Source organism: Sturnira hondurensis, unplaced genomic scaffold (assembly GCF_014824575.4).
Source record: "Sturnira hondurensis isolate 20B ecotype Veracruz unplaced genomic scaffold, ASM1482457v3 Scaffold0002840, whole genome shotgun sequence".
Lineage (NCBI taxonomy): Eukaryota > Metazoa > Chordata > Mammalia > Chiroptera > Phyllostomidae > Sturnira > Sturnira hondurensis.
The window spans coordinates 5,415,143-5,436,402 of record NW_028075471.1 but is presented as its reverse complement, the minus strand read 5'-3'; the positions used below and the strand labels follow the sequence as shown (position 1 = coordinate 5,436,402).

Here is a 21,260-nt window from a genome sequence, read left to right as displayed (position 1 = left end):
ATTGTTTTAAGCATTTGAGATTTTGGGATTGTTTTTGTTACAGCAGCATAAATAGCCTCAACTGACAAAAACAACGACTTTTTTACAAGTATTTTTGGCCTTCTTGTTCTTTAAATATATCTAAAGAGGATATATATATATACAAAGGAACACTTGTTTCCCTTGATTAGATTTAGTTTTAACATCTAAAAAGTAGGAAAAAAACATTTTAAGACAAGGCCTGGCAAAACTTCTACCTGACAATCTAAATTTCATAAATTACTATCATTTTTCCTACTTAAATATTTGTAAGGTCTTAACATCTGAATAAATGATGACATTATTCCAATATTCAACTAGAACTTACAGTTCCCAATACACACATTTAAAATTTACATTATAATGTGTAAGCCCTGTGTATGATACTTTTTCATATTTGCATAAGTACTCCCAAATTAAAATAATTTGTTAAAGATAAAAAGCCAAAATACATCCTTGGGGTTTCTTATATAGAAATGGTTTTTAATATTCTACATTGAATATATTTTCTATGCCAAAGGATCTTCTAAGTTGAAGCCATTCAGTTCTCAGCATGTTGCAAAGAAGTTCAACTATTTGTAGTAAAATGAGGAGACAGGTTGCTTATAACAATCTACATTTTAGTTGAACATGGTAACAAAAGGAAGTGGTTTGTTAGAGCAGGAACAGCATATTTGTTGGTATTCTAACCTGAAGTAAAAATGCGTGAATTTTGTGTTTTATTAGACTAACTCCATTTATGACAATACCTAGCTGTTTCTACAGATTCAAAAGTTTACTTAAAATTATGTTATAGTTTTAAAGAAAGTTATAATTCCCAAACTAGTTCTACTGTTTATAAACAGGATTGCTAACTGGCAAACCAAAGAACAATTTCCTAAACTCGTGAATAAACAGAAAACAAAGCTGCTAAAGTCCTTTCACATATTTACATTTTAGTGTTTACATTTTAGCCTGAAGGAATTAGGAAGAAATATTATTGCAAAAAATACAAGGATTTGAAAAGCCCTAACAAGCCAACCAAAGAGATAAACGAATGGAGCAAGAAGTGGGGAGAGAAGACTAAAAAGCTAAAATAAGTCAGTAAGTATTAAGTAACTTAATTCTAATCCTGTATCAAGAGAATAGCAGATTCCCAAAGCAATATTATAGAGAGATTAAATTTTTGTTCTATAGAAATAAGCTCTATTTTCAATAGAACCACTTTATTATCTAACTATAGCTATAATTAATTTTAATTTAGTTGAATGCATTATTCATGACTATCCATTTGAATGATTACCTTTAGCAACCTGTCCGGCCAACGAGAAAGAGCAGGACTGGGAACAGACCACAGATCATAAAGGACACTCAGAATGTTTGTGTATTTCCAGTCACACACCCCAGCAGATACAGCAGAGCATCACCCACTTAAACTTCTAGGGATCTGAATTATAAATTATTTTACAATAATACTACTTTGTCATTTTAGATAAAAGAAATAAAGCCACTGGGGGACAGAGTAGCCAAAAAGAGATACTGTTTTGTTTTGAGTACATGTTAGTACTCAGCATATTGTGTATAAATGGTATATCTTTTAACCTACATTCTCATTCACATGCTCATGTCCACATTCACAAATTTCATCTATTCTTCAAGAAATGGATGAAATATTTTCTCCAAAAAAGCCTAATTTATACCTCTCTTATGGTACTTTTCAGAAGAGCAGTATAGGCAGTTGAGGAAGAACTCACCTTTTGCTGCAGGACTTTTAATACAAGTAGCCAGCCTGGGCACCCAAGCGAAGGAGGGGTCACAGGAACCCCCAGAGACGGTGGGGATGAAGCTGTACTGCTAACACCCACAAGACAGAGTTCCCTACCCCTGAGCTAAGGCGGTGCATGAGAGGCTGCATTTCCAAGTAAACAAACCGCTGGAGCAGTGTGGCATTGCCCTGGCAATCGATGGGCATGGTGAAGAAAGACAGATTCCCCACCCAGGGCAGAGAGGCTGCAGGAGGAAGTCTTGCACTGAGTTTGTGGAGGCTGGAGAGGGTGATAGATGGAGGGGAAAACCTCCTGCTCCCTTCTGGAATGTAGCTGCAGAGGAGATGCAGACCTGCTAGTCTAGCCTATGGGCTTGGCTGGGGAAGTCGGACCCTTCCAGAGAGCGTGAAATTTTGGGCACGGAGATTTAAACCAAGAGAAGGCAGAGACTTGGCCCTTCTTTTTCCCCTTGCTGGCCCAAGAGGGGGCCAGCTCGCTCCAAGGCCAAGCCCGTGCTCTGGGCTCCGTGCTCCGGTGGTGGCCCATGGGACACTGCAGTGTCTTCTGGGCTGCCAGTATAGTTCCAGCCCATCCTCTTCTTTTCCTCTAATATAAGCACATGAACGTGTGGGCTGGAGCACTTGCTGACCCCAGGCTGTAGGGCAGCCTTGGGCATGCAGCAGGCCTGTGGCCAGAGCACTTGCATAACCAGGGGCAACAGCCTGGCATCTGCCCTGGGCCCCAGAGTGGGAAGCAGCCATGGCATGGCAATGGTGATGCTGGCCTGGCCAGGCAAAAGGGCAAGCGCTTCAGGAAGGAGCATGAAACTGGAGATTGTATACCTAGCAGCCTCAAACTCCAGAAGGACAGATAAGAATGGAGAGGGGCTTCTGGACACTGTTTTTGGTTCTGGGGGCAGCTGGATTTTTGTCTGAGTGAGATTGGCATGGAGCCAGAGAGTCCCCCACTGCCTCAAATTGTGCAAAATTCTAATAAAGACCTTTTTCCTTCCCCACCAACCTTTATTTTATGCCTACATTCAGCAGTGAGTGGCAGAACCCTACTTGAGTTTGGTGACACTTTGAGCAAGCTGTTTATTCTGTTCTACTCTGCTTATTTGTAAAATGCAGCTTAAAGTAAAACCTACCTCTTAGGATGGTCGTGAGGATTACAAGAGAGAATACACATAAGGGCCTGACCACACATTAAGTTCTCAGTTAATTTTAGTGTTTTTAATGATAGAGAAAGCATTCTTGATGGTTATATCCAAAGCCTAACACAGTGCCTAGCACCTAGTAGCTCTCATATATCTACTTTTGAATCAATAAAGAACTCTTCCTTAAGTAGTACTTTTAATCAGAGAACAAGCAGAGGAAGAGCCAGCGAAGGGGTTCAAGGTGAAGGGAGGTAAGCGGTGACAGTTTTTAAAAGGGAAGGACATTCAGTGTGGGGGCTGGGGGAAAGAGAACCAGCGTGTATAGTCTGCACATTAAGGTAATTTCCTTCCTCTGGGGACTATATTAGGAATTCTATTAGGAAAATGGGTCATAATACTAAAATATAAACAGACTCCAATTTGGTTGATTAATATAAATTCTATATCAAGGAAGAGTAGCAAATTTACACAGCTACAAAGTGTTGTGTAATAAATATGACTAGTGTATACTCTAGATATACCTGGAGACCTTTTTAAATGTTTTTACAAAAAAGTTTGTAAAGCTTCATAATCTTTTCAAAAAAGTTGTCTAACCAAATAATCAGTAAAGAAACCTTTATTTTGTATGTTTGTTTTGATCTTTTCTATTTTTCAAGGGCTTTTCAATTGATGAAGGTGTACTTTAAAACAATGATTATGTGTATATATATGTGTATGTGTGTGTGTGTATTCATTATGCATGCAGTATAAACACATGCATGGAAGTCTAAGAGCAAAAATAAACATACTATTAACTTATCACAAACACACAAAAATATTAGATGTCAGAGGACCATGCAACGTGAGTACCCTGAAGTCCCTTCTACTGCCTTGCACTCTCCTCTCTTCTTTTTGGTGGTCTCTCCTATCCCTCTAAACTCTTACCATGGTCCCAGCTCCATTCCACAAGAGTAGCTCAAAGAGCTCATTCTAATTTCTACCTGCACATCCATCCTGGTGGTCATGGCAGGGCCTTACCCTGTGCCGAAAGAAGGGAGGTAGAAGTTCTTCAGTTTCTTCAGGCTGTACCCTCTACGAAACAAACAAACCTTTCTGCTTCATATTATTACCTATATACCCATTGCTTAATTTCAATGAATATTCTAAACGACATATCTGACTCCTAAGGAATGAGGGAGGGTAAAAGAGAGAAGGAAATTCCATTTTGCTTAAGATATTTTTGTTAGCGAAGCATAAGCTAGTAAGAGGACTACTGAGTAGAGTCGAAGCCCAGATGCTTTTGGTCAGAGGAGTTAAACAACTTCCATCTCCATGTGTATCAGTTTGGATTATAATGAGATGTTTTGGGGTACTGCAGTAAATTCTCTCATACCTGTATTCATTTGCATCCTGTGATTTCATTAGGGCCAACATCCTCCCAGGTGAAAAATATTTAAACTCTGTTAATATTAAGGTTGCAATATACCTGACTGAGAATTGGAGGACCTAATGGGAGTCAGATTTTATGAAGAGATTTGCCAAATAGAAATCACTGTAAAGGAAGACTGTACAATGAGTTACATCAGTAACAGCACTGGAAATGACAGATGAATTTTGGTTGTGGATATGACAAATAGCCACGCTTGTCTCAACTTAACCACCCCAGTGAAATAAGTCTGTGGATGTGTGTATTCGTATGAATTTCTACAATTACAGCACCTGGAGACACTGTCAACTCCACTATGGGACACTTCCCACCCCCAACAGTTCATCTTACCTTGCAAAGACATCTGTGCCTGGGTGAAAAAATGAAGACCTATACCAAGAACTCAGCATCAACAATAATGGCAGCCCTGGCTGGTGTAGCTCAGTGGATTGAGCACGAGCCTGTGAAGCAAAGGGTCGCCAGTTTGAATCCCAGTCAGGGCACATACTTGGGCTGCAGGCCAGGTCCCCAGTAGGGGGCACATGAGAGGCAACCACACATTGATGTTTCTCTCCCACCCTTTCTCTTTTCCTTCCCCTCTCTCTAAAACTAAATAAATAAAATATTTAAAAAAACAGTGATGGCAGCAGGTAGTGTAAGTGGTACTCGGGAAAGGGATGTAAGGTGACTTTATCGAAATGGGTCCACTTAGGTCCTTGGCTTCAACGTTAGTGCTTCACTAGGTACAGCACTTCAGTGAAAAAGCTTTATTGTTACCACTCAACACTGGAGCTCATGTAACTTTCTGGAATATTCCCTGACCTCCAGTTCTGGCAATTGAGTGAAATTTATAATAAGCATTGTTCACTCAATAAGAATGAAAATACGGAGTTCTAGATTTACTTGTGTTTTAATGTCCACCGGCTAAAAAACATCAGGAATATACCAGTAATTGAAGATGTTGGGTTCATTCTCCTAGCAACAAGGGAGAAAACACACCACTTGGGAACCACGGGCATCTCAGCAGGAGAGTGTCAGAACTTATTACAAGATATGGGTTTACGCTAGCTGGTTACGGGGAGGGTTTAGGAAGGCAGGGCTTTGCTCTGGTTTGGATCCTACCAGGAAGCATGGGTAATCCAGCAAGTCAGAATATTTATAAATCTTATCTAATGACCGGAGGAATGAAGCAAGGCTTAGCTGTAATTGGTAAAGAAAGAGCAGTCACTCATATTAGACAGGAGTAGGGAAACATTTAGTCATTTTTGTAGTTTGGATAATGTCCACATTTTTGTCTGACATGACAATAGAGTGATGTAGTTTTGGGCTTGATCCACTTCAGTCAAGAGTTGCTTTGTATGATTTCCTAAATTGTCCGTGTGTAACAACAACAACAACAACAACAACTCACCAAGACCTAGTTGTGAATGGCAGACTAGTTTCCACATAATCTGTTCTTTACTGGTGACGACATTAGCTAAAGTAGTTAAATTCTAACTTGAACAATTTCAAATATAGGATACACAAGGTCTGTCTGGAAAAAGTCCACCAATTGTTAATGTAATGAGAATGGTCTGCATGACATCTATGTAACCTAGCAGCCAAGGACATGGGCTGGAATCCACATGCGTGAACAATGACTAGTGTGCTAGTCATTGGGGGCAGTAGAAGCCATTAAATGAGCATGTGAACTGTGTATGGCCATCACATTCAAAATGACAGAGAGTAGAGCAAGGAATCTGCATCAGATTTTGCATGAAGCTTGAACATTCCTCTGTGAAACTATTCAGAGGATTCAGAAAGGCACAACTATGGGCAACTGGTTATTGGAAGCTTCATCATGACAATATGCCTGCTCGTGCATTACATCCCACACAGAGTTTTTGGTGAATCATCACAAATCACACAGGTGACTCAGTTCCCCTACAGCCCAGATTTGGCACCCTAGATTTTGGCTTTTTCCAAAACTAAAATCACCTTGGAAAGGGAAGAGATTTCAGACCAGTGATGAGATTCAGGAGAATATGACTGGGGAGCCGATGGCAATTGGGAGAACTGTGTGAGGTCCCAAGTTTCCTACTTTGAAAGGAACTGAAACTTCACTGTCCTATGTGCAACGTTTCTTGTATCTTCTTCAATAAATGTTTCTATTTTTCATAGTGTGTGGTTGGATACTTCCTGGACAAACCTTGTCCTATTCAATGGCAACAGTGGCAACAAAGTAGAATCCTTTATAAAAGGTTGCATCTGAGAAAAATGCATCCAAGTAATCACTTCCAAAGTGACTCCTAGCAAACACATAGCCGTCCAATGATACTGAATTTCACGTGCCTATGCAGGTGGGGTTTCAGTGAATCTAAAAGTTAGTGTGAAACCTGAAATAAACACATAGGTCATGACAATTATGATATTTGAATTAAATATGTGTACATTAAATTATTTAAAGAATGTTAGAGAGCCTTCCTTCATATTAAATTCTTCATTGTAGTTAATATAAAAAATATTTGTCCGTTATTGCTAAAAATTACCATATGTATGACAACACTATAGTGGACATCTGCTTTTGGCTGCCCAGCATTGAACCACCTCCTTTCAAGAGGACCCAGAGTTTCCTTTGGCAAACAATCCCTCCCCTTTCCCAGTATGGGTCTCCGTAGGACCTCACTCCCAGTCAATCAACATATTTTATCTTCTTAGTTGCAGTGATTGGTTTAAAAATAGACACAATTCAGCCTTAAGCCAATAAGGATGCATGTTGTCTGACCATAGTGACTGGTAGAGATAAGTGTATGGCCTCATTTGATGCAAATAAAAGTGAACTTTAGGAATTTGGCTCAGTATGCTCTAATTGATAATATAAAAACATGAGATTGTGAATGCTGCAGCAGATGTTGTGAGCTCAGGAAGAGCCAGTCTAGGGAGTAAGCCATCCCAGAGGAAGGAGTGAGGAAAAAGATCTCAACAACAGTTTTTGAGTTCTGGATGAAGCTGGATCTACGCTGGGTTGCTAAGCTATATAAACCAATAAATAATCAATCATCTATTGTTTGAGCCAGTTTTAGTATTCAATCACTTTAAACACAAAAAGTGCTGATAGAATAAACATGCAAGTTAATAACTTCCGATTTGGAAAATGTACTCAAATAAATAAAAAGTTTTCTTCAGAATAGTAATATAGTAGCAAAACGATAACATGATCACCAAATCAGTTCAAATACCTTCAAGATTCAAACATTTATATGCCATGATCTATTTTGGGGGTTTTTGACATTCTGATCTCATTCATAGGTAAAATCACCTCCAGGAAAGAGAACTGATGTGACTTCCTCTCCAATGCTAACAATGTTTGAATCACTTTTAACAGTCTGTAATAATTTGTTTTATAAAACAGGAAACTATTGTTAAGCTGTTTAAAGTTTTCTGAGAAAGTATGAAAAAGATAAGTTTCCTGATAGAATTTATAACAAATTTTATCCTCTGTTCTTTTAATGTTCGGATTAACTTGTTGCATACTTTTGACCCTTCAAAAGTCCTCACACTAAGCTTTTTGTTTTTACCTTCAATTATAAATTTCACTGTATTTTTCAAAGAACTATGACAGAGGAATACTTCTTTCAAGATCAGCATATATATGTATATATATGCAAATACATATATATATTTCTATCATAATACTTGAAGAAAAAGAACCATTAGCTGTGTGTAATACTCAATCAAACCACATTCGTATAAGGGTCTGATACAAAAGATTTTATTTTGCTTTTGTTCCTATTGTGGGGTGAGTAGTATATTATGATTGTAGCCATTGAAAGAACCTGCATACCAAAATTGTATTCAAGAATATCAAATTAAATTTCAAACAATCCCACAGGAAAGTGTAATAAGAGTGCGCAGGCTAGCTTATCTATGAATTATACATTGTTTTTCATTAAAATGGATCATATACTCCTCCTTCTGTTTCAGCATAATCCTTCCATCTGCATTCTACATCCCATTCACTTCTTCCTTTCAGCGATTATTCTTTCTCTGTATCTGTATCTTCAAAATCCAAGTCTCTCCCCCTGGGAACAGATAATAATTAATAACTCTCTGTAAACTGTTTAACACTTTAGTTATTGGAGTTTTTCTACTCACTTTCACTATCAAATTTTTTTAATGTTGTATTCATCTGCTGTCATCACCTTGCTGCTTGCTAATCTCTCCTCAGTCTACTGGAATATTGACCAAAGTAATTTTTCAGAGATCAGTGTAGATCTCCAAGTTACCTTTTGAGCCTTATCTTGACATCTTAGAAACAAACATTTGAGGACCTATCCCTCTTTCATGAAAGACTTGTTACATCATTGGTACGAGAATTACTGAATATATGTGGTCTTTCTTCTACTTTTTTGACGGCTTCATCTTGATCCTTTACCCATGTCTACATGCCATTTCTGCCCAAGCCTTCTTTTCTTCTTTCTCTATACTACAGGTGGCAAACACAAGGCCTGTGGGCCGAATCCCGGCCCTCCACCTTGTTTTATCCCGCCCGGCACTTTGTTTCAGCTACAGTGTCAAGCTCTTTGCCCCTAGTTAAGGAGTAGTTACATTTATACAGTCCTAAAATTACATTCAGCCCTTTGAGGGCGACCACGAGGCTGATGTGGCCCCCAGTGAAAATGAGTTTGACACCTCTGCTCTGTACAGTCTTTCTAGTTTTTCTCTTCCACTATTCTCAGTTCTTAATTACTACCCACATTTTGACTATTCCTAATTCTATATCTCTAACCCAAATCTCCATCCTGACCCTAGAACCATACAGCTATTCAGTAGCTCCAATTAATTATATGTATCAGGAAGAACTCAAATTTAACCCATGCAAATTTAACTTACAATTTGCTTTTTCTCACGAATAACCCCACCTTTCACCCAGTTATCTGAGGAATAAACTGTGATTTGTTCCTCGAATCCTCCCTTTCCTTTATCTCTCACACCCAATCAACCACCAAGTAGGGCCTGTGAGTCAAGCCTTTGTCTTTAGCTACAAAATCACTGAAGGATCTCAAACACATATAATATCAGGATATGTGAAACAATCTTTGAAAACTTAATGCCTTTCACTTAAACAATTGACTTTTTAGAAATCCTAGATAAATAAATTTTCAAATAGGGCAAAGATTTGGAGGGAGCAATGATATTCTTTCACCACTAGGTTATTTACAATAGCAAAAATTTTAAATAGTAAAAATCAGATGAACTATATGGTCATGAGTAGAAGATTGCATAAGGATATATATGAAAATACTAACAATGTTTATTTCTGTATGGTGAAACTGTAATGATTTTATTTCCTTTTCCATTTTTCAAGTTTTCTCTACTAAGCATGTATGCCTTTCCCAATTAAAAAAAATTTTATAGTGTTAATAGAAAACTCTACTCACTACTTTAACTAACTAATTAATCTCAACATCACAATAATAGGACAAACTCATATTACATATCTCCAAAATGGATGCATTACATCACTTATGTGGTGTTTGTTCCCCCCTGCAAATGTTTAATTTGGTCATGAGGAAATAATTAGACAATACCCTTCAATATGAAGGGTGTTGTCTACTAACAACTGCCCTGATTCTCCAGAATGTCAATGTCTATATATTTTCAAAAAATTGTTCTAGATTAAAGGAGACGAAAATGACATTTCAACTAAATATGAAGTATGATCCTTGATTGATTCTTTATAGAAAAATACACTTTTTAGGAGAACTATAGATATCTGAATATAGGCTGTATATAAGAATATATTATTGTCCAGTATTAAATTTCTTGAGTATAAAAATGACATGGAAGTGTGATATACATGTACTGTTGTGGTATATAGTGATATGTAGAATATTATCCTTGTTCTTAGGTGATATATGCTATTATGCCATGTATTGGGTTGGCCAAAAATCCAAATATTTTTTCCATAAAATAAAAGACACATTTTTCATTTTCACAAATAACTTTATTGATTTAGATATTTTGAGTATGTTGGCTATCTCCTGTGTGGTATAACATTGGTTGATTGTTCTCAATGAATGTCTTGACCTGGTTGCCGTCAACCTCAACTGGTCTACCTGACCATGGAGCATCCTCCAGTGAGAAATTTCCAGCACAAAACTTCACGAACCACTTTTGACACTTTTGATCAGTCACAGTACCTTCTCCATACACTGCACAAATCTTATTTGTGTGTTTTATCTGCATTTGTACCTTTCTTGAAATAATAAAGATGTGATTTCTCCACATCTTTACCAACATTTGTTATTTTCCTTGTTTTTGATAGTAGCCATCTTAATGGCTATGAGGTAATACTTTAATTTGCATATCCCTAATGGTTAGTAATGTTGAGCATCTTTTTGTGTGCCTATTGGACAGGCATTTGTATATATCCTTTGTAGGAATGTCTATCAAGTCCTTTGCTCATTTTTAAAATAAGGGTAATTGCTTTTGCTACTGCTGAATTGTAGTTCTTTGTATATTCTGAATATATACATTGTCAGATATGTGAATGGCAAATACAGGGTGAGGTAAAAGTAGGGTCACAGTTGTGAGTACATGAAACAACTTATTCTTGTATTATTATTTATTAATTACTGTATTATTTTACATGAACAATTAATTGTAAACCTACTTCTGCCTCACCCTGTATTTCTTTGCATCCCATGGGTTGCTTTTTCACTTTGTTGATTGTATCATTTGATGCACAGAAGTTTTACATTTTGATCTAGTTGCTGTGTCATTTTTTTAATCTATTGTTGCCTGTACTTTTTGTGTTATATCCAAGAAATCACTGTCATAGCCAATGTCATGAGGTTTTCCCCTATGTTTTCTTCAAAAACTTTTATAATGTTAAGTTTTACATTTGGGTCTTAAATCCATTTTGAGTTAACTTTTTTGTATAATATAAGGGTCCAACTTAATTCTTTTGCATGTGGATACCTAGTTTTCTATAGCCTTCTTACCGCAAATCTGCACTAACTGGCTTTTTAGATTATGGATAATTGCGTAAGAAAAACTTGCTACCTAGATTTAACTTACCTTTTTTTGACAAAAGAAGAGCATTTTATGTCATTTAAAAACAAATTGGTATTCAATATCAATTCATTTCATCTTTTCAAAGATGTATTCTACAAATAGGTTCATTTTTCTAAACTTAAGTGGGTACAGTATAAAACTTATATTTGGGAAAGTATAGCTAAATATTCAACTACTGGAACATCATTTTTTCTGAAAAAAATCTTCAAGTAATATCTAGTTTTGGAAATTTCAACTATATGCATAAATTTTTAAGTATTTGGTCATCTAAAAGTAGAGACAGGAAAAAATCTCTGTAGAACCTCTTGACAAAAGAGAGCAAATAAATAAACTATTCAAGAAAAATCTACAAATGGTAAAACCCTCAAAAACCTTCCCCACAATATATCTTCTTAAAAAAAAGGATATCACTATTCTCCAGTCAGAAGTCAAACGGATGACTCCAGTATCATTAATTTTTTTCAATGAAATTAAAAGTATGAAATAGGCACAGTTTTTAAATTATTCTATCAATTTGACATTATCATCACATATAAAGTTTTTCCTAGTGGAAAAAGAATAAAATAATCCTCCAACTATTAAACATTTTTAGATTATTGTGTAGCAAAACAAATTTTGATCACCAAACCAACATTTTTTCTTCCCATTATGTTAAATGATTCAATTATAATCTACAACTAAAATATAAATTACAACAATATTGTGGAGAACTCTGTACAATTTTAGTTCAAAAGAATACTCTTTCTTGCAAATTTGTAATCATATCATCTAGATTGAATAACTGCATTGGCATACAAAGTCTCCACCTTTTAAAAACTTTCTAGTCTATTCCATTTTAAACACTATCCAATATCCTTTAATATTAATACACCACCAAATTACTTTCTTGTATAATAAAGACAAGCACTTTAGAGCTTGTAAAGTGACTAATTCTTAATGTTGTCAAGTCAAGCAATTTAATGTAATTACTACATTAAAAATTGTAGCAATTAGAGAAACTATTTTAATGTCATTTATAATGTACATAAGTAATTTGGCTTAAGCAAAGTTGTTTGGGCAGGCTGGCCCTTTTTTGGGGGGTGGGGTGATGGGGTACAGAATTCTAGTAGCCATTCTCAAAGTTAGAGCTAAATCCAACTTTTGGGTCATAGCTTGCAATCATCCAAATCAAACAAAAGCATTTGATATAATAATATCAGATCTCTTTCTATTTCTGGTTTTGAGTTCACATTGTTAAAGTAGTGCACATTCTTATTTTGTTTTATAGCTACCACTGTGAATGTTAATGGCAGTTTTCACCATAGACAAAACAATTTTGATCTAGGCTGGGCAGCCTTTAGAATTTTCCATTGCCTGGAGAGGCCCGATACCATACTTTTAAATAAAAGTCCAACTATAAGCCCAGGCTGGTGTGGCTCAGTGGATTGGGTGCTGACTTGTGAACCAGAGGGTCGCTGGTTCGATTCCCAATCAGGGCACATGCCTGTGTTGAAGGCCAGGTCCCTAGTAGGGGGCATGCAAAAGGCAACCACACACTGATATTTCTTTCCCTCTCTGTCTCTCTCCCTTCCCCTCTAATAATAAATAAATAAGATCTTTTCTTTTTATTTTTTTTATTGTTGTTCAAGTACAGTTGTCTCCATTTTCCCCCTACCACTGCCCCCTACCTCAGCCATCCCCACCTCCCACCCAATAAATAAAATCTTAAAAAATAAAAAGTCCACCTATAAGTCTTCTGAACTTGTTCAGAGTTAAGAGTGTTAGGGAATGATGCAATTGTCCCCTTGGATGACTGTGCCTTAGACAATTATTGTACTTTCTTACAAGGAAATAAGGAGTTTGAAGTAAATTATATTGGTTCTTTTCAGCCTTTAGTTAAATAAACAGGTGATGAAAAGTAAAAACACCTGAATAATTAGACTTACTGATATACTGTGATTAATCGTTTCAACTCTGTGACTAGTTTTGCTACCAATAAATTGATGTTATTAATTCACCATTTTAACTTAATGTATTTCCAATTCCTTTCCTGTTTTCTTATCACCAAAGCCTATGCTTGTCTTTTAAGACTATATTCATTCTTCATCTCCTCAGTTACTGATTCACTCGTTTATGAGGTCACTATTTTGTTATACCAGGTACAAGGTTGAACTAGCTACCAAGTACTAGGGATTCAAGGGTAAACAAAACAGACATGATCCCTGCTCTCTTGAAATCTAAAGTCCAAAAGAGGTGGCCAATATTACAAACACATATCAAATTTCAATTATTATTTCAATAATTCTAAGTATTATGGTGCTATGAAAACCTATAAATAGGGGTATCTGATCAAGCCAGGGAGATCAGAGAATGCATCTTTAAGAAGGGACCCTTGATCTAAACGTTATAGGAGAACTTAAGTTCTCACTGTATGTTGGTCAAAAACAACTTGCTAGATGAACCTCTTGTAAGGAGGGGGCTACTTACAACTCACTTCCTTCAGAGTGAGGACAGAGAAGGGGAAGGAAATGAGAGCAAGGGAGTGAAAGACGGCAAGCAAGAAGAAAATCAGCCTTAGAAATGACATCTCAGTCCTTTTGCCATTTTGTATAAATTAGAAGTGAGTCCCTAGGTCTACTCCACATACAAGAGGAGATTAACACACATACAGAGCAGGCATACCAGAAGGTGGAGATAACCGGAAGCCATTTTAGAAGCTGCCTACCATTTGGAGTGAGGAAGAGGAGACATTGTGGTGTTAGTAAGCCTGGGCAGAATGAAGAAGGATCTGGTTTGGAAAAGTTTTGTTTTGGATATTGAAAGGACACAGTGCTTTTAATCCAACGAACAAATACGTGTTTATAACATACCTACCATGTGCCACAGACTAAGGGGTGAGATATAAAGATGAACACAGAAAAAGTCCTTATTCTCATGGAATTTACCTTTTAATAGCTGAAGACAGATAATAAACAAGCAAACAAATAAAATTCAGATAATGGTAAAAGGTAGACAATAACATAGGATAAAGTTGTAGGTTTCTCTTCAGCAATGGTGCCAAAATATCCTTTTCAGAGACCAAGGGAGATTGTTAAAAACCTTAAGATGTCTCCTAGACTCCTCCTGTACTCTCATTGTATTGCTTGCCTCTCTTATAGCATTTATCAAGAGTTGTTTTGCGTTATACTGCAAGTCAGCCCTTGTGTTAAGCAAAAAAAAAAAAGAAAGAAAGAAAGAAAAAAGAAAGCCACATTCTCCCCCTGCACAAAAAAGAGAAATCTACCCCCTAGAACATGTGTTTCTGCATTTGGGGAAAAAACTGTCCTTGCAGATGTGACTAAGTTAAGAATATTGCATTAGGAGATTACCTTAAAGTATCCAAGTGGATCCTAAAATGCCATCACAACTATCCTTATAAAAGACACACAGAGGAGAAGACACACAAAGGCGTGGTGTGGCCATGGAGGCAGAGATGGGAAAGATGCAGCCACAAGTCAAAGAGCAACAGTCACCAGGAGCTGGAAAAGGCAAAGAGCATATTCACCTCCAGAGCCTCCAAAAGGAATGCCACCCTGCCAATTCTTGATTTTGGACTTCTGGTTTCCAAAACTGTGAGGGCATTTCTGTTCTTTCAAACAACCCACCTTGTAGTAATGTTATTTCCTCTCACTGGATTCATGGAATTTATCACAAATTGTTATTACCTGTTTGTTCACTTATCTATATGTCTCACCGCACTAATATGGAAGCTCCAAAAAGATGGGAGCCTTCCCTGTGCACCTAGCTCTTAGCATAGTGTCTAGAATATATTGCATTCCTCAGAATTATCTCTTAAATAAATGAATAGATAAATATATGTCCATTAGATAACAAGTCTTATAAGAAGAGACAGCTTCTATTGACCATAATTCACAAAACTCCCAGCAAAAAGCCTTGCAAAAACCTGTTTAACTAGATTTGCACTCTAAAAAAATCAGGAAGTCTGGATTCTAGTTATTATACTGCAATTCACAGCTACGTGATAGTCCCACCTCTATCTTGTACACATCTATTATTTGGGAAAGTGTCAGAGTAAGTTTGTTCTTTATCTGACATTTTTAGTCCTGCTAAGGAGCAAGTCCAGGTAGCATTAATTCTCATACCTTGTACATGATTCACAGTGCTTGGCATATTGCAGGAAAAACAAATATTTGAGACTTCTGAGTGAATTAGAGTATCAGAGTAAGTCATGACCAAAAGTCAACAATGCATCCTTAAGCAAATTCCTAATTAGTTCTGAACCTCAATATTCTCAACTAACCCTTGCCTCACGAGATTGTGAACCTTTGAACTCCGTGGCCTATAAGGGCTCCATGAGTGGTAGTGATAAGGGAGAGTTGGGAAATTTTAGTTTTAGATAATAGTTAACTATCTTACTAGTTAAAACAACCTATTAACTATTGTTTCAGGAAGTGAAAGAACAACCATCCTGACTCCAGGAGACCACAAGCAAGTCAAGCAGCGAAGTGGTATCTGAGCTATTGTGTTCCAGGGAGAGACATCCTACTGCCTGGGACACAGATAAAGAAAATCACCCTGGACACAGGACCCACATAGAAAATCACCAGTCCACAGATGAAGGATGATAGGAAAATTGCCAGGGTTCAGCTCTTATCTTATTAGCCTCTTTCCTGAATTCCAAATCCCTTGCCTACACTTTTTTCCCTTGAATTCCAAATCCCTTACCTATACTTTTTCCTCATAAAACGGCTGGCTTGAACAGAAATGCAAGAAGGTCTGTTAGGGCACATAATCTGCCATCTTCTCTGATGGCAGGCCATCTGAATAAAGTGCCCATAAAGATTGAATCTGGCTCTGCTTATTTGTTCTGGTAGAGACAGGGCAGCTCGAATGCTGGCACTGGCTGTCCGGGTTTCAGTACCCTATGCCACTGACCTAACTCCACCTTGAGTGCAGCATCAGAAAGGAGCTCCAAACCAGCTCCAATACTTCTTGAGCAAGCTATTTCACCTCTCTGAGGCACAGTTCCTTAGCCAAAAACGGACAATAATATCTACCTTGTAAAAGTAGTTCTGACATGGAAACTACATGAAGTAACTGAAGAGTTAAACTTACAAAGCCTGGCTCATAATGCAATTATTTTGAGGAAGAAAAAAAAAATCCGTGGGCTTTTTAATATGTGCACTGATCTTGTATAAATACTCCCACTTACTTGGGCCTTCTAAAACAATGGAAGGGGCTGGCAAACCTTATTATTGCCTCAACAAATCCAACTTTGGGAACCTCCAAACCAAAGGCCACGTGAGAGTTTCCTGATTCCATCACTCTTTCCTTCAGTAACCTATCAGTGATAAGTGTTTACAACCAAGACAGACTAAGCAGATATTCCAGGTTTAGAGAAGAATCCAGCAACTGTGGCATCTCTTACACGAGGCTACGTTCAAGCTCTTCCTGCAGACACGGGTCACGACCTAAAGATAGCGCGCGTAACACACTGTGCGGTCCTCCCTCTCCTAGGGACTCCCTCAGTTGCCTGGGTAACGGGTACGTCACTGCGTAGCTTCCTGCGCCTGCTGGCAGGAAGCCAAACAGCGCAAAGCGCGGAAGCCTTTTGAACAGATGGGCGAGGCCAGAGTGTAGGCGCTGCTCAGCCCACCCCCTCCACTCCCCTTCTCGGAACAGATTCAGCCGTGGCGCCCTTCAAAGCGCCAGCACCAGCGCGCCTTTTTTTCCCGGGCGAGCGAGCAGTTGTCTGTAGCTCCGTGGCTGGGCGCCCCGTCACGTAGGTTACGCACACAATCCCTCTCCAGGGTCCGCCCTGGCAGCTGCGCCCTTGCACACCCGGGCACTCCGGTGGCGGTGACAGCGATGGTGCGTGTCGGTGGCCCGAGGTGGAGCTGACCCGAGGCTGAGAAGAGCCTGAGCGAGTCTGGGCCAACCACGAAACCCTCCCCCGCCCGTGGGGCAGTGGGGCTCCCACTCGCCGTTTTCCAGCTGTCTGGGCCACGTTACTCGCTGGAAGCCCAGAAGTCCGTGCCCCACAAGCCTTGGCCCCCCCAGCGGGAATGTTCAAAAATGAGTACCAGGTAACCCCAAAACGGTCTCCAACCTGCCTATATAGTTCTGTCAGCTTGGGTGAGGTAGCTGCTGTTCGGGGTGAGGGCAAAGCTTCCCCCAACCTCCCATATTATCTTTTTTAGGCTTAAGAAGGACTTAATGGATGAGTGTTCTTTATTCAAACAGGAAAAAAACAAAAAAAGCAAGTAACGACTGGGCTTGTGATTTGACTTTGTTCAGTCTGCAGCTCAGTGGAACGTATGGAGTGCCTGAGATTCTAATTAAAATGTAGGTTTTAAACCCCAACCAGACTCCTAAATCAGAATCTCCAGGACAGGGCTTGAGTTTTAACATGCACCTTGGGTACTCAGTATTGATGCACACCAGTGTATCAGAAGTTATTCAGAAAAGAGTCAGTATGTGAGCTCATTGAATAGGTTAAACCTAGAAAGAAAACAAGCCCTGATCTATATGCTGTTTTCTCCAAACCTGGGGGTCAGTGGTTCTCTAACACAGGGGTATAGTAGGATCACTTAGGATACTTGTCAAAATGCAGATTTCCTGATTCATCCCAGATCTAGTGAATCAAAGTCCCTGTAGATGGGACTAGTTAATTTACCTTTGTAACAATTACTCTCCAGTTCATGCTAATTCAGGTAGTCCAAAGATATGGGGAAAAACTGATTCTGGGTCTTCCTTAGTCACCCTGAGTATCCTAGAGTGTCTCAATGCCTGACCTGTTTTCCTCATTTCACTATCATCTCCCTTCCTGTTTTTCCTTTGTTCTAATCTTCTGCCCTCCACCTCTGCCTGAGGTTACCCTCTCAATTTGCAGTATTTTCCATCCTAGTCCTACTTGTAGAATGAACAACTTTGTCCCTGTGCCAGAACAGTCCTCCACTGGTCTGCAGCGCTTTGTCCCTTCTGCCTTTTCATCAAGCACTACCTGCCTTCTCATGAGCGTCCTGATGGTATTTTGTATTTCTCTTTCTTCCATTCCAATTATTAGAATGATTTTAGAGCATTTTTCTCCCTTCATATAGGTAAAATATATTGTTGTATAGAAAAGCATACTCCTACTGTGGGAAACTTGGGAAACAGGAGAAAAAGAAATGGGGAGTGGCAGTTTTCTATCTCACCAGGCATAAGGATTTTTCTTTTTAGAAAAGCAACAAAATAAAAACTGTCTTAAATTTAAAATCCATAGTGAAATATGACCCAACCCCAGGCACTAGTGATTTCACATACAGTTTGCACATATACTGCCCATGGAAGAAGAAATTAAATGTCTTAAGTGATTATGACTTTAACACTCAGAAGCAAAAATAGCTTTATATTATTGAGAAAAATTAAAAGCTAGATATTCTTTACAAAAATCAGACAGATTTGCTCATGTGCTGCCTATAATTCAAACTGGCCATAAAAGAAAACCACATTCAGTCTTTATTTCAGATTTTCAATTTCTCGTAATAAATTCTTCCTCAAAGATAATCATCTTGTTTAATTTCTCTCCTTTACTGTGAAAGGTGATGGAAATTTAGTCATGTATTTAGTGTTTTTGCATAAGTATTTCTCTCCATGTTCTCAGGTTTATAGTAGAGCTCATGTAGCATATCTATAAATAAGATTCTCTATTTTTCTTATACAGATTTTATAGATTTCCAAATCAATATATATTAAATATACACAGTGGGGTAAAAGTAGGTTTACAGTTGTGAGTATGTGAAACACAGAGTTTATTATTGTATCATTGTTTAATAATTACTCTATTTCCATATTGACAACTATAAACCTATTTTTGCTCCTCCCTGTCTAAAAAAATTCTTAGGAATCCTCAAAATAAGAGTCATTCTTCCCTTCATTTACTCCCAAACTTTTTTATTCTACCATATTTTGCTGTGTAGAATGCACACTTTTTTCCCCAAATTTTTGAGGGAAAAATAAGGATGTACATTATACATGGGTAGTATTTGAAATACCTTGTATCTGTTCCTGTGTTTTGTAATTATTTGTTACATACAAGTTTTTGTACCATATGTTGAAAAAATAAATGCTAAAATTCAATTATTATACAAAAAGCACAAATATCTCAATGTAAACAAATAATTTAATTAAATTAAAACAAAAGATCTTTTTCTTGGAAGTTTGGGCTGAAAACATGGGAGTGCATTATACGTGGCAAAATACGGTATTAATTTGCCCTTTATTGAATAATTATTGCCGGCACTGTTGAGCTTTTGCTATGTGTAAGGTATTGTGCTTGATGGTTTATATTTACTATTCAATTTACAGATGAAGAATCAAGAGGTTAAGTAACTTCAAGGTCAGGTAGTTAATAAATGGCAAAGCTGTTATTGGGGCTTAGGCCAGTATGACGGAAAATCTTGAAACAAAAGATTATTATCAGAATTTATTTGTCTGGGTTGAACAGGATGTTTCCTAACTGTGATCTATATATGTCAAATAAATGACCCTCACACTGAGAGACTGTAGGTTTGTATGACACAATTAATTAATGTTTATCATGATTTGAAAGAAATTACTTAAACAATTAATCCAGTGTGAATCCAATCAGAGCTGCTATGGCTAGTTATAATCAAGGTATAAAGTAGGAATAATAACAGGAATTGTGTTTTCTCCCAGATCTACTTACCTGACAGAAGCCTGAACAGCGGTTGTAGACTATGTGGTGGGTTGTATCTTCTCCTTAACTGTGTCTTCCACTTTAATTTAAATACTTCATTTTTGTTTTCCAGGGGGGTGCATTTGTTGAAATCTTCAGTGCTCAGGGGAAAAATCCTGGAGCAAAATGGAAGATTCTTGGCAGTCCATCTGTGATTTGGAAAGTAAGTGTGAGAAATTAGAGCCACCTAAAACCTGGGAAGAAATGAGTGATGGTTATAACAAAAGGGGTTTGATCATTTTTCACATTTTTTCCTGTTCATTCACTCCAGACTCCTTTCATGACATTGTTGGCTGCAGTTCTCCCAGACCGCAGTCCTTGGTTGTTTAAGACGTAGGCACCCAGCCCACAGCCCTTCTCTGTACACCAAGTCCTGCTTTTGTTTTAGGTGATCTCAGTATCTGGGAGGAAAATCTCTCCAAACCCTTAGCTTCTTAGTTTCTTTTTCTTCACTTCTAGTGATTTCTTCCACTCTACTTTGGCAGCCATTCCCACTGTCACACCCTGTACCTTATCACCACAAACTCTAGGGCCTCTGAAATTACTAAGACATCAAGACATCCCTCTTTGACCCCAATCTTCCATTCTTGAATTGTTTATTCCCAGTTACTCCCACTATGTTTGTTCTTCAACCTATAATTCAGATGCTTAAGCCATTGGCCATTTTACTTTCCCCTGTGTTTGGTTTTATTTATGTATTTTCTTTGTCCTCACTTCCTTTTCTCTCCAGCCTAGAATCCATAGGCCATGATTTCAATCACTGCCTGGTCAAGACCTTGAATGCCCTTGCTCCTTGTCCTTTCATCATCCCTGCCTCACAAACACCAACCCTTTCTGAATCCTGAGTCATCTATCTGCACCTGGGCTTCTCAGTACCTTTGGAGAAAATGTCTACAGCCTTTCAGATTGATGATGCTATAAATTGAACCCAGACAACCCAGAAAGGTCTCTAAAATAATTCTTTCTCAATTATTTTCAGGTTTTCAACCACCAACTACTTACCCTCATCCCCAATCCATACCCAAAACAGGTATTCTTTACTCACTCACCAGAAGACCTCACACCCTATTTCATGGGGCAAACCAATGCCATCAAACAGAAACTACCTCAGTTTTCTGCTACCAGATCTAACAACCTGTGTCCATCCCTATCTTCTCT

The 21,260-nt window shown here is 38.0% G+C and overlaps 1 protein-coding gene across 4 annotated transcripts in view; it reads left to right on the top strand.

The window, feature by feature from the left end:
• The first annotated feature begins 16,946 nt into the window (after positions 1-16,946).
• CFAP20DC (CFAP20 domain containing) overlaps positions 16,947-21,260 on the top strand; it is a 255,270-nt gene continuing 250,956 nt past the window's right edge. For all 4 annotated transcript variants that reach the window (XM_037040809.1, XM_037040810.1, XM_037040811.1 and 1 more), the window contains exons 1-2: positions 16,947-17,448; positions 20,176-20,265. In XM_037040809.1, coding sequence (XP_036896704.1) covers positions 17,428-17,448; positions 20,176-20,265 — 111 coding nt within the window. In that variant the 5' untranslated portion in view covers positions 16,947-17,427. The remainder of the gene's footprint in view (positions 17,449-20,175; positions 20,266-21,260) is intronic.